General features: G+C 47.0%; 1 protein-coding gene across 6 annotated transcripts in view; it reads left to right on the top strand.

Annotated features, from left to right (window-relative positions):
* Window positions 1-10,603, top strand: part of ACTR3B (actin related protein 3B) — an 86,080-nt gene extending 75,477 nt beyond the window's left edge. For all 6 annotated transcript variants that reach the window (XM_041752701.1, XM_041752695.1, XM_041752700.1 and 3 more), the window contains 3 exons: window positions 7,613-7,738; window positions 9,053-9,136; window positions 9,702-10,603. In XM_041752701.1, the coding sequence (XP_041608635.1) occupies window positions 7,613-7,738; window positions 9,053-9,136; window positions 9,702-9,797 (306 nt within the window). In that variant the 3' untranslated portion in view covers window positions 9,798-10,603. The remainder of the gene's footprint in view (window positions 1-7,612; window positions 7,739-9,052; window positions 9,137-9,701) is intronic.
* Window positions 10,604-13,675: the final 3,072 nt, after the last annotated feature.

Below are 13,675 nucleotides of genomic sequence, written 5' to 3'. Positions count from 1 at the left end.
ATCTTGGAAACTAACCCTTTATCTGATATGTCATTTGCTAATATCTTCTCCCGTTCTGTAGGTTGTCTTTTAGTTTTGTTGATCTGTATCCTTTGCTGTGCAAAAGCTTCTTATCTTGATGAAGTCCCAATAGTTCATTTTTGCTTTTGTTTCTTTTGCCTTTGTGGATGTATCTTGCAAGAAGTTACTGTGGCTGAGTTCAGAAAGGGTGTTGCCTGTGTTCTCCTCTAGGATTTTGATGGAATCTTGTCTCACATTTAGATCTTTCATCCATTTTGAGTTTATCTTTGTGTATGGTGAAAGAGAGTAGTCTAGTTTCATTCTTCTGCATGTGGATGTCCAATTTTCCCAGCACCATTTATTGAAGAGACTGTCCTTCCAGTGGATAGTCTTTCCTCCTTTATCGAATATTAGTTGACCATAAAGTTGAGGGTCCACTTCTGGGTTCTCTGTTCTGTTCCATTGATCTATGTGTCTGTTTTTGTGCCAGTACCACACTGTCTTGATGACCACAGCTTTGTAGTACAACCTGAAATCTGGCATTGTGATGCCCCCAGCTATGGTTTTCTTTTTTAAAATTCCCCTGGCTATTCAGGGTCTTTTCTGATTCCACACAAATCTTAAAATAATGTGTTCTAACTCTCTGAAGAAAGTCCATGGTATTTTGATAGGGATTGCATTAAACGCGTAAATTGCCCTGGGTAACATTGACATTTTCACAATATTAATTCTGCCAATCCATGAGCATGGAATATTTTTCCATCTCTTTGTGTCTTCCTCAATTTCTTTCAGAAGTGTTCTATAGTTTTTAGGGTATAGATCCTTTACCTCTTTGGTTAGCTTTATTCCTAGGTATCTTATGCTTTTGGGTGCAATTGTAAATGGGATTGACTCCTTAATTTCTCTTTCTTCAGTCTTATTGTTAGTGTATAAAAATGCCACTGATTTCTCGGCATTGATTTTTGTATCCTGCCACGCTACCAAATTGCTGTATGAGTTCTAGCAATCTTGGGGTGGAGGCTTTTGGGTTTTCTATGTAGAGTATCATGTCATCGGTGAAGAGGGAGAGTTTGACTTCTTCTTTGCCAATTTGAATGCCTTTAATGTCTTTTTGTTGTCTGATTGCTGAGGCGAGGACTTCCAGTACTATGCTGAATAGCAGTGGTGAGAGTGGACATCCCTGTCTTGTTCCTGATCTTAGGGGAAAGGCTCCCAGTGCTTCCCCATTGAGAATGATATTTGCTGTGGGCTTTTTGTAGATGGCTTTTAAGATGTCGAGGAAAGTTCCCTCTATCCCTACACTCTGAAGAGTTTTGATCAGGAATGGATGCTGTATTTTGTCAAATGCTTTCTCTGCATCTAATGAGAGGATCATATGGTTCTTGGTTTTTCTCTTGCTGATACGATGAATCACATTGATGGTTTTACGAGTGTTGAACCAGCCTTGTGTCCCGGGGATGAATCCTACTTGGTCATGGTGAATAATTTTCTTAATGTACTGTTGGATCCTATTGGCTAGTATCTTGTTGAGAATTTTTGCGTCCATGTTCATCAGGGATATTGGTCTGTAATTCTCCTTTTTGGTGGGGTCTTTGTTGGTTTTGGAATTAAGGTGATGCTGGCCTCATGTTTTTATTTTTATTTTTTAAAGATTTTATTTACTTATTTGAGAGAAAGAAAAAAGCACAAGCAGAGGTGAGGGGCAGAGGGAAAGGGAGAAGCAGATTCCTTGCTGAGCCGGTAGCATGATACGAGACTCCATCCCAGGACCCTAGGATTGTGACCTGAGCCAAAGGCAGACACTTAACCAACTGAGCCACCCAGTCTCCCTGAGAATGTCCCTATTTTTAATAGATACACACCGAAGTATTCAGGAATAAAGGACCATAATGCATATAACTTACTCTCAAACGATTAAAAAAGTGTGTGTGTGTGTGTGTGTGTGTAGAAGAAGAGTGCAAATGATGGAGCAGATGTGGTAAAGTGTTATTAGCAGCAGGTATATCTGAATAAAGGGTGTGTACCACTTTTGCTACCTTGAAATTACTTATTTCCAAATGAAGTTTTTTCTTTTCAAATAAAAAGTAAAAAAAAAATCCATTATATCAACTTGTTTGTCTTTTCCAAAAAAGTAGGATCAAATATATTAAAATAACCATTAACAGTGATTTTTTTAAAGCTAGTTTACTGTGCTTATCTTGTTTGAAATGTAAGTAGAAATTTACTTGAAAAATAAATGGTCATTCTAGATGAAGTACTAGTTTGATTGATGTGATGATTTAAAATTATTAAGAGCCCTGTGCACAGATCCCTGTGTATACCTTAGTCAAGAAGATAGAATCATTGTTAAGTTCAGGCATCACTCCTGGGACTTAGTGTCAACCTAGCTGTGTTTTACCAAGTACTGTATTTTGTATTTAATCTATTTTCTCCCACAACAAAATCAACAGAAGAAGCCTTATAATCTGCTAGATACAGATGATCTCTTCTAGGGCAGAAATGGGGAAAGATTTAGAGTGAAATCACAATAGCCAGTAAGGTCTCATAAAGTGATACTTAGTTGACCTGGTGAATGAGAGCCATCCTCAGTCATTACTGTGGTCAGTGAGAGCCAGCTTGTCCACTTATAATGGTCGATGAGAACTATATTGTCCACCTGTCCTGGTCAATGAAAACCATCTTGTCTATTTATTCTGGTCCCCGAGAGCCATCCTGTCTATTTACCATGGTCAATGAGAGCCATGTTGTCCATTTACTATAGTCAGTGGGATCCACCCTGTCTACTTACCATGGTCAGTGAGGGTCATCCTGTCCATTTACTATAGTCAATGAGAGCCATCTTGTCCATTTACCATGGTCAATGAGAGCCATCTTGTCCACTTACCATGGTCCGTGGGATTTATCTTGTCCATTGCTATGATCAACAAGAGCCACCCTGGGGGGACACCTGGGTGGCTCAGTGTTGAGTGTCTGCCTTCATCTCAGGTCATGATCCTGGGGTCCTGTGATCGAGTCCCACATCGGGCTCCCTGCATGGAGCCTGCTTCTCCCTCTGCCTGTGTCTCTGCCTCTCTCTCTCTGTGTCTCTCATGAATAAATAACTAAAATCTTAAAAAACAAAAAAACCAAGAGATATCCTGTCCACTTATGGTCAGCGAGAGCCATCCTGCCCATTTCCCATGGTCAGTGAGAGTCATCCTGTCCACCAGGGGGACCTATTGGTGTTTTGTCTTACCATTTGTCCCTTTGAGTGTCTTAACTGACTTGACTTAGTTCAGGGACTTGCTTTTCTTCATCTCTGGTCGTACCGTGAACTTTAAATATACATTGACACAGAGCGTTCTATGTAAGTAAATCTCAGTACAACCTGAGTTCAGACCACCCCTGATTCAGTCTTTTTAGTTCTGCTCCTTTGCTATGTGTCCTATTCCACATTCCTATCATTTCCTGAGTACTTTCTGCGCTTATAACATTATTTTCTGAATTTTCTGACTTCTCCTGAATCTTCCTGATGGATAGGGCTATCCTGATCTTGTCGGCATTCACGCTGGTATTCTCTTCAGGTTTCCCTATGTTGTGTGGTGTCTGAGTTCACCGACTTTGACCATAGTAACTGTGACAGAGTATAATAATGGTGTGGATGGAGCTCCAACCCATTATGAAATGAGGACGAAGTAATTCCAGATAACAAGCAGAGCAGTGGAAAAGGGGCTTGTCTGTCTTTTACCTGTCATTGGGTGTGACCTGGCCTTACAGATCCTCTTGAGATGGATGCCTGCTCCCAAAATGTCTCATCTCTCTTTCAGGGGCCTGTTGGGTGGGTGCACATATGTAGCTCCCCTTAGCGGTGGTGGGTGGGTGCTTGGGGGGAGTGCCGCTAGGTGCAGGGACCCTGCTCGTGGGGCCACATCACTGCCGGTTGAGTGCATCCACAGCTTGACCTCGCGGGGACCTTCCTGGGCACCTCAGGCAATAACAAAGATTCAGTCACAGAGCAGTTTCTTATGTAAGAAACAAACATTTCCTTTTTAGAGAAAAATCTGAAATGAACAACTTTAAGATGCTTTCAAGAGATGTAAAGTTTTAACTTTTTAAAATGTAAATCTCCACAGTGATAGGAAGTTGCGTTTTAAAGTTTCATCTTTTACATCTTCTCGCTTTTTTGAGATCTCAGGCCCCTTTGAGAATCTCTAGATTCCAGAGATTCGGACACCTTCTTCCAGCCTGTGAATGAACCCACCCAGTTACAGTTTCTGCTCCACGAGGTATTCTTGTTGGCCCCTGTGAGAACAGGTGTGCATGGAAGAGCGTAGGAGGCCCCTGATGCTTACAGCTGACTCCAGGCTGTCGAGGTTGGTTGTGCCGGGAAGGGAGGAGGGAAAAAAGGAATTCAAAGAAAGATGAGGCATTCTTTTGTAACCTCATCTTGTCTGGCTATTTGCCCCATTCTCTGTGCTTCAGCTTCCCTGTGTTTGTCTGCCCCCCAGCAGCTTGCCACCCGCCCACCCCTCAGCCAGCAGAGTTTGAGGACAGAGTTTGAGAGCAGTAAGGTGAGGGAAGATGGGGCTCACCGAGTAGCACAGCAGGGTGGGACAAGGACAGAGTGGACACAGCATGCTTCTGTCCACACATCAGGGAAGGCCTATCACTGGAGCACAGGGCCTCTGAGGCATGTGGTCAAAGCCAGTAAGTTTTCCTGACCCTGATAACCAAGAGAAGCTGCCTTAGGCCTTCACGGACTATCTTATGCGCTGTCTCCATGTGAGGCCCCGTCCCTGGCCCGTTCTGAAGGTGGGGAACCTGACTGACAGTTGTCTGACAGAAGCGGGAAGGCCCTACATGTCCTTCAGGTTCCCCCTCAGAAGAACAGCCACTGATTTAGAGATTGGGTTGATATCAACTCATATCAACCTTCTTGGCCGATACTATTGGGTGTTTGGTTAAAAGCAGTTCCATATCTTTGATAGTCATTCAAGGGCTGGATGAACTCACAGAGGGGCCACTGTGGCCTCTTGCCCACGCCGAGGCGGGTCGGTGGGGTGCTCACAGACAGCCTGGTTGACCTCAGGAACCCTTGGGCCACCGCATACCCCGTGGTTGCTTTGAGCTCTCTGCCGCAGAGCAGGCCTGTAGCAGATGTAGCCTGGAAAGGTTTTAGAGGAGTTGTCTGTGGTGGGATTTAGAAATAAAAGTAACTGGAAAACAATAGCAAAAAACTAATCGCTAAAGGCACACTTAGAATTGTCACTTGTCGGGCATATGCTGTCCCTGCCCCTCCCCCAGTTCTTGCTTAATTCTTCCTTGATGTCAGCTGAGGGCTTTCCTTCCAGAAGGTGGCCAGCTGGACTGACCAGTGTTTAGAAAGCAGGACCATTGCCAGTTGAGGCTTGTTCTGGCATCTGATGACCAAAATATTAAGAGTGCTTTCAAGTTGTGATTGTTTACGGCAAACAGATAAGTGGTTTGTGTCACCAGGTGACAACACCTCTCTGACAGGAGATGGGGTCAGAAGACCATCATTCTGCTTTATTTGGGATTGCCCTATCAGGGACTTGGTCCTGCGGACCTCACCTCTTGGGGTGTAGGACATGAGCGTCAGCACCTGGGTGACCCCAAGTCTGTGTATCTGTAGCTGCGGCTGTGGTGGCTGCCCCTGGACTCTGACAGGAACCAGACCATCTCCTGTTGTTCCTGACACAGTTTTCCCCAAGGAGATGGAGTGTGACAGTGATTCTTCATGACGTGGATCGTGGGGCAGGATGTTGCTCGAGACATCAGGGTTTGCAACTTGTGGGGAACAGACAGGTGCCTGAGTCTGTGTGTCTGTGGGGGGGCGGGTGGCAGTGGTGTCAGTGGACGAGTGCCCCTCACGATACGGAAGAGGCAGCAGGCTGGGCTCCCTGGGCGTGGAGCCCACGGTTTTCTGAGAGCAAACAAGTTTACGCACACTGATGTGCACGGGTGAAGGCTGGCTGTGTGCGCACAATTCTGGGGGGCAAGGAGTCCTTACCGGTGTTTCATGTGGTGTGTTTGTTACTGGGTGTTCTTTGGGGAGGCCCCCCCAGCTCAGGGGTCTGCCAAGGGCAGCGTCATTTTCCTTTCAGTAGGAGGTTGGAAGGAGGGGGTGCAAGGGCCACACCCTGGTGTTGCTTAGGGCCTGGGCTTCTATTGGGCTGCTCCTGGGGAGGGCCGTGCACGCCTTAGCTCAGAATCACCCCTCATTCCTGGCCGTAAAGGCCACGCTCAGGTTCTCTTTCTCTTCTTAAGATTTATTTACTTGACAGAGAAAAGAGAGAGAGAGAGAGAGAGCGGGGGCGCGTGAACAGGGGGTGGGGCAGAGAGAGAGAGACTCTTGAGCTGACTCCACTGCGCAGCGCAGAGCCTGAAGCAGAGCTGGATCTCAAGACCCTGAGACCCTGACCTGAGCTGAAATCAAGAGTTGGACCCTCACCCCCCTGAGCTGCCCAGGCGCCCATGGATCCTCTCTTAAAAGTAGGTGTACGTGAGGCTTTGGAGATGTGAGAACATGTTGGTTCAGTTTTATGGCTGCTCCCTGAGTTTCCCTGGCCTGTCCCCAGCTAAGGCGGCTGGCAGCCTTGGCCTGGTGACCGCAGGGCGTGTGCTGGTGGACGGGCCGGCCGCTGAGGGGTCATGATGGTGCCACCTCTGTGGCGCAGACCCCCAGGCAGGAGACGCAGCCCCAAGCCTCTGCAGGGTCTAAGGTGGCCCACTTGAGTCAGCAACACGGGGCAGTCTTGGTCCCCTCAGCACTGGCTCAGGAGCGCGGTGTTGTCCTGTCACCTGTGACCGGGTCAGCAGGGATGGGAGGGGAGGCTCCCCCTTCCTGTTCCATGACAGCTGGGGAGGCGAGCTCCCTGAGGAGTCCTGCCGTCACCCCAGTGCTCCGGGCGTGACCTTGGGGGGAGCCGGGCAGCTCTCCTGCGTTCAGTGGGCACGCAGGATCTTCAGCTAGGGCTTCCTGGCTCCAGGAAGGGTCGCTTCATTTTCCATGTATACAGCTTTCTCAAGTGATGTTTTCTGTTAAAAGAAAAAAAAAAGGTTGTCAGATATACTCACTTTTGCTTTCGTGTCCTAAACAATATCCTGTAGCCCAAGAGCACATGACGTTTATGTCCTGGAAATCTGATAGGGGATGTCACAAGCCCCCCTTCTCCTCCCGCCCAGGCTACTGTTTGGCCACTGAGCAGCCTGTGGGGGGAGGCCAGTGGGCAGCCCCCAAGGCACCTTTGTCCCCGGCTCTAAGTCAGTTCATATAGTAAATGAAAGCCCATCCTCCCCCCAGTAATTATTAAGGCAAAATAACTAAAGAGACTGCTAATGTGGCCTTAGGTCATCATAGCAAGTTGGTGTATTAGTCACAGTTTGGCCCAGTGCTGGTGACGCTCTTGTCCAGGGAGTGTGTGGAGAACCACCCTAGGCCACTGCTGGGTGATGGGTGCCAAGAGCACCTGCACCCTGCTTGCCTAGGCTTTGCTCCGACCTACCGCCACCTTAGCATGGTTGCGGTGTGGTGGTGGGAGCAGTGGGGCGGGTGCCAGGCCAGAGTGGGGGTGATGTCATCAAAGGAAACCCCTCTGCTTGTGTCTTTTAGAATGTCGTTCTTTCAGGAGGCTCCACGATGTTCAGGGACTTTGGTCGGCGGCTGCAGAGAGATCTGAAGCGGGTGGTGGATGCCAGGCTGAGACTCAGTGAGGAGCTGAGCGGGGGCCGAATCAAGGTAGGAGGGGGACGGGGCCTGAGACCTGACTGGCCTCTCTCCCAGGGCCCTCCCTCCCTTTCTTCCTCTTAGGCCTGCTCACCCTCCCTCCTCCCTCCCTGCCTCCTTTCTCCTGGGCCTGATCACCCTCCCTGCCACCCAGACTCTTCCTCCTCCCCTCCCTCCCTCCCTCCCTCCCTCCCTCCCTCTCTCCCAGGCTCTTCTCCCTCCTTCCCTCCCTCCTTCCTTCCCTCCTGGGCCTGCTTACCCACCCCTCCCCCCTCCCTCTCAGGCTCTCCTTCCTTCCCTCCCAGGCCCTCCCTGCCTCCCTTCTTCCTCCCAGGCTTTCCCTCCCTCCTTCCTCCCCCCCCCCCCCCCCCCAGGCCGCTAGCTCTCCCTCTCACAGAGTACCAGCAGGGTCCCCTGTCTGTGGCCTAAAGTAGGCACAGGTTCATCAGTCTTTCAGCGGCACTATGAATTACAGTCAGAGATTTGTTACCTGAACGGCTACCAGGAGTGTAGCTTACCAGGAGTGTAAGCGCTAAGGCTGGTGGACCTGCTGGGCTGGCTGCAGCCACCTCGGGGCCAAGCTGACCCCCTGTGCCACTGTCCTGCCTGCAGAGTTTCTTTGTATTGCAGGGGATCAGGCCTGTTGTGTGATGAGGGGCATCTAGGGAAAGGGGATCAGTTTACAGGGAGGGTCTTTGATGTACTTCAGAAATGTTCTCATTAAACAGAGATAACTGACAGTAGCAGGGCCATAGCATGTGTTCCTCTAAGATAATCACCCTTAGTGAGCTGGATTGGGCTTTGGTATGGGATCGGGAGAGCAAATGCACACTCTTGACAAAGGGGTATTTCTCACAGTAGTTTTGGGACACTTGATGGTATTTGGGACTGGCTCTGTGATGCTAACATATCTTGTTTGTTTAGTAAAAAAAAAATCAGGTTAATGGCTTGGATTTTTTGCTGTTTAAAATGCCTTCAGCATGGTGAAAGATAAGCCCTCTTTGACTTTTGTGCTATGTTCTCTGCAGCACCTGGGCTGGGGGTTGGGGGCTGGGGGTTGGGCAGTGTAGGGGAGCTGGGGCCAGGGTTGGGGGTGGGCTGGGGGCCTGGGGCCTGGGGGCTGGGCAGAGTCACAGCAGGAGCTGCTCAGAGCCTTCCTCAGAGGCCACATGTGGCTGAACATAAGGGATGGGCCTCGTGCCACGGGTTAGGCAGAGGCCCCACGTTGGTCAGCACCTTGAGCACAGCGTCCTCTTTCTGCTGAGAGGCTATTAGAGGACCTGTCATTTGCCTTGGGAGGTAACTGTTCCTTACTCTACTTTCTAGCCCAAGCCTGTGGAGGTTCAGGTGATAACACATCATATGCAGCGCTATGCAGTGTGGTTTGGAGGCTCAATGCTGGCCTCAACTGTAAGTCCTTTTCTAGATTATTCTGTATTTTCATTTCTGCGTTCTTTGTTGAGTTTGAATAAATACTGTCCTGTGAAGGTTAAATAAATAGCGTGTGTTCTAATTGTGCATGGCTCTCAACAGTGGCACTTGTAGTTCTAAGAGACATAAAACATAGTGGTGATTCCCACTGCACAGCAGGATTCATCCTTGCTAATTAGGGGTTACAGGTAATATGGATAAGTGAATTCCAGAAATAACCTCAGATGTCTTGCATTAATCATTAATTCCAGTGACTTTTTAAAGCAATTATTCCTTTTTTTCCTCAAATTTGTGAATAACTAGTAAATTGCTCATTAGGGTGAGCATGTAGTTGATCCCAAGTGGAAGTTGGATATATTTTAAAGAAATGAAATAAACTCCAGCACTGTAGCCCAGGCCCTCAGAGGGGCACAAGCCTTCCTGCAGTGCTCTGGCCGTGGAGCAGGGGTGTCAGGTCAGGAGAATCCCTTGCTTGTGGCATGGTTTATGAGTCTTACCTGTTCCTGAAAGGCCTATTTGCTAATCACTCCCCCCCCAACCCCAGCCCGAGTTCTTTCAGGTGTGCCACACCAAGAAGGACTACGAGGAGTATGGCCCCAGCATCTGCCGTCACAATCCTGTCTTTGGAGTCATGTCTTAGCGTTACCTCGACACGGTCACCCGGTCCCGTCGTGCTGGTGAGCAGGTTCTGTCAGAGCCCGGACAAGACCGCAGCTCCTGTAAATAATGGCGTCTGGTGTCGATGTCGAGAAGCGTGCTTGCGTCGCCAAGTGCATGAGGCAGTCCAGTGCACGCCATCCGTGTGCCCGCTGTCCGACGGCCGTCCCCTCCTGTCACTCCTCTGCCCGCCCCCACCTCCCTGCCTCCCCGCCTCCCCAGCTTCTAGTTGGTGAATTGAATTCTGAAGGAATTCACCTTCGACTTTCAAAATTGTAAGGAAATAAAAAAACTCAGAAGATGACGCAAAATAGTCCCCCCAGGAGAGAATATGGGGCTGCAGACCCTTCCCCCCCCCGGCCTATTTTTGTAAATAAAATGTTATAAACTTGAAATACAAATTGATGTTTATATTTCCTATCATTTTGTATTTTCTGGTATTTGGTACAACTGGCTGATCCTAAGCACGAATAGATATTGGTGTCATGGAGTGCCGTAAAAAAACGTTTTTAATTGTGAGGCATGTTCTGATATGTGTGTAGGCAAACAAAATAAAACAGCGAACTTTTTTTGCCACATGTTTGCTAGACACTGACTATACTTTATTGGAGTGACATGAAGTTTCAACACTAAACACTGTTGTATGAGAATCATTACAGATAATGTATCTTTTCATCTTCCTGTTTGAACTTTCTGGAACTGTTTTATAGAAGATGCCGGTTTGCTGTTGGTGACTGTTGGATGAAATGCTGCCTTGCACCATTGTAATAAAAGCGGTTAGACTCTTTATAAAGATTTCCTGTTGTGCTGTGCCCGTCTTTTGGTTTTCCCTTTTGTGTCCTTACTTCTTTTAAAGAATGACCTCACCTCACAGGAGGATCTCGTGATAGGTACCAAGTTTGGGGAAGGAAATTTCCCAGAGTGACAAGGACGGCCCATCCTCAGCCACCACCGCGTCCCCAGAAGCACTGCGGATGCCCACATGACGGGCGCCCCTGCGGATTTCCAGTGCCTCTTCCTGGGAATTCACAGTCATTGCTAAGCTGCTAGTAGCTGTTCTGACGTTTGCCGAGTTGGTCGCTGGCTTGAAAGATCCTTTGCTAAATTGAGAGTTAGTGTTGCTCCATTCTTCATGTCATACTGATGTTACTTTACAAACTATGATCTACGCTATTTCTTCCAAGTCATGAAGTAGGTTTTATTCTCTGAAAATTTGCCCTCATAAAGAAACATTTAGTTCTATTATTTAAGTTTAGAAACAAGTATGAGAATAATAATGAAATTCTCTGCCCAGCCTGGTGAGATCTGAGTTTCCCATGCAGTTGGCAGTCCCTGCTGCTTATTCTTGATTGATGGTCAGTGACCCCAGACTCTCTGTCTTCCCACTGGAGAGTCTCAGACCCCTTGGTTCTTACTTTGTCTGAACTGTTTCTCTGTTTCCCCCTGGGCTTTGCTGCTTCTCAGGATCACGGGACTGTCTTGGTTTCTCATGGTTTCTCCAGTGTCTTGATCACACCGAGTTCGGGCTGCTCTCTGCCTTCAGACACGCATGTGCATGCGACACATGGTAGCAAGAGCGCTGTGCGAGGTGGGACTTTGCTAAGTGCAGACTACACATGACCTAATTCAGTTTTAACAGCCCTAGGACATCAGAATTATATGATCCCCATTTTCTAGGTAGAAAACCATGGCTGAAAAATTCAGTACATGCTCATGAGCCCAGCTAGGAAACAGAGTCATTGCTCCGTCTGTTCTAAAGTGTGCTTTCATAACCATCCTAGTAAAAGTGCAAGGATAACCCCAACCAGGTGGGGGCGGGGCAGTCAGACCCGGTGGCATGGGTCTCTCGAATGATTCCCATAAGATACTGGAATAAAAAGAGATTGGAAATGGCCACAAGGAGCTATCAAATATTCCCCGTCTAATCCAAACCCCTTGGTGAGGAATGTGTTCTAGGAAGCTATCATAAAGGACATTTGATGTTGAGTTATTTTCATTTTTGTTCATAATGCTTTGCCAATGTATGTTTGGTCATGTGCATTGACTGTTGTATTTCATAAGGCAAGTAAGATAAAAAGAGTTGTTGGAGCACTTTGAGCCACAATGGGCCCATAGTAAGTATTCAATAAATTTCAGCCATTGTTATTCTGTTATAAAGCAATTATTGTGTCCTGAGAACCCTACTCATCACAACTGCATTAAAAAACAGTTTTGGCGGGAGAAAAGAATTTTAGGTTCCTGTGCTAAATGGCCTTTAGAACTTTCAGTAGGAAAATATTTCTTAAAAAGCCCTCTGTATGGAGTCGTAGGATCTAAACATTACCTGGCCTTTTAAGATCACATTGTTGATGTAATTGAATCACTTTTATTATCCACCTAAAAGCCTCCCTGTGCCGCCTGTTCAGCAGCTGTCTTCCCAACCAGCTCTGTGCTGCGAGCCATCCTTTTACAACCAACACGAGGATGTCTTTGGTCTGGGTCATGCATGTTCTGCAGATGAGCTTTAGTTGAATGCACTGAGATTCGGTACCACTGATGGTGCCAGCGTCCTGGAACCACCGGCTCCCAGAAGGGTTCCCTTTCTCAGGAGGGCCCCAGCATCCCTTCTGGACGAAGCTGCCTTTGACCTCTCCTATCAAGCCAGCTTCTCCTTGTCCATGCACCAGAGATGCCCTACCTCCCTGCCCAGACTGAGGTTCTTGAAATCGGGGGACTGACCTTTGTGACCCCGGAACCTTCCACTGCCTAGCACATGGTAAGTGCACAGTAAATACTGAACTGGATTCCTGTTCACACACACTCCTCCCTGGTTTTCCCAGGCTGTGTGTGCTCTCTACTGAGAAGCATTATGTGTTTGGGTAACTTTATATGAAAGCTGGTTTTTGAGTGTCTGGGACACTATCATTACCTCAAGACTTCTAATAAAATCTCAGTCTAAAATGTAGCTCTGGTAGGTGTTCTGTGTAGCAAGAAGGTGGACGTGTGATGCTGTAGCAGGTCTCGGGGTGCAGGCTCCCCTCCACGGCAGTCATTGTTGGCACCGTTACCAAGAAGCCAGTGGAAGAAACCGCCCTGCAGAAATCTGGAAGGTCTGGGTGTATTTTATGGTAGCAATAGCCAGTTCATTCTCCAACTTAACTAATATGAACAAAGAGCTCTCATGTGACTGAAGTACCGATCATTCTGTGATTAATTCATTCTTTATGATCCCTCCATTCTATCTCATTTGTAAAAATTACGGTTGTGCCAAACAAGCTTGTGAGGTTAATCAAGTGCACAGCTTATTTAAAACCACAAGAGAGCCCCATTAAGAATATTTATCTGTTAAATAATTCTTAACTTAATTGAAGAATATTTCATGATGTTTCTTTTAAAAGTTGCTGTCAGGCTTGTTAAGTAGAAATATAAATTGATTGGCAAAATAATTGTGGGGGTCTCTAATTGGCAATTACATCAATTTCACATGGTCAGAGGGAAATAAATCTTTTTAAAAAGGAGAGAAGAAACTATAGCTTGATATTGGTATCATGGAAGGAGTTTTCTCATGTTGAAATGCCAGTTCTTTACCCTGTGTTACAGCTCAAAAGTAAGCTCTTTATCCCCTGGTTGATTTCTCAGGTGTTTACCCTTTGGTTTTTAGCTTGGGCTTCTATGGAAGACTTCTAATTATGTGTGGGTGGGCACAAATATATATTACTTTAGTAGGATTTGCTACCAAAAGTTTCAGAATTTTTAATTGATAAAAAGGAATATAATTTTAAATTGTTAAAAAGTCAATAATTAGAAACCTAAGGGTTTATGATGTCAAAAACCTAAATGATAGGCCCTGGCTATGTTTTCAATATTAAGGGGTCAGATCAG

Source organism: Vulpes lagopus, chromosome 4, assembly GCF_018345385.1.
Source record: "Vulpes lagopus strain Blue_001 chromosome 4, ASM1834538v1, whole genome shotgun sequence".
NCBI lineage: Eukaryota > Metazoa > Chordata > Mammalia > Carnivora > Canidae > Vulpes > Vulpes lagopus.
This window is presented reverse-complemented; position numbering and strand designations above follow the sequence as displayed.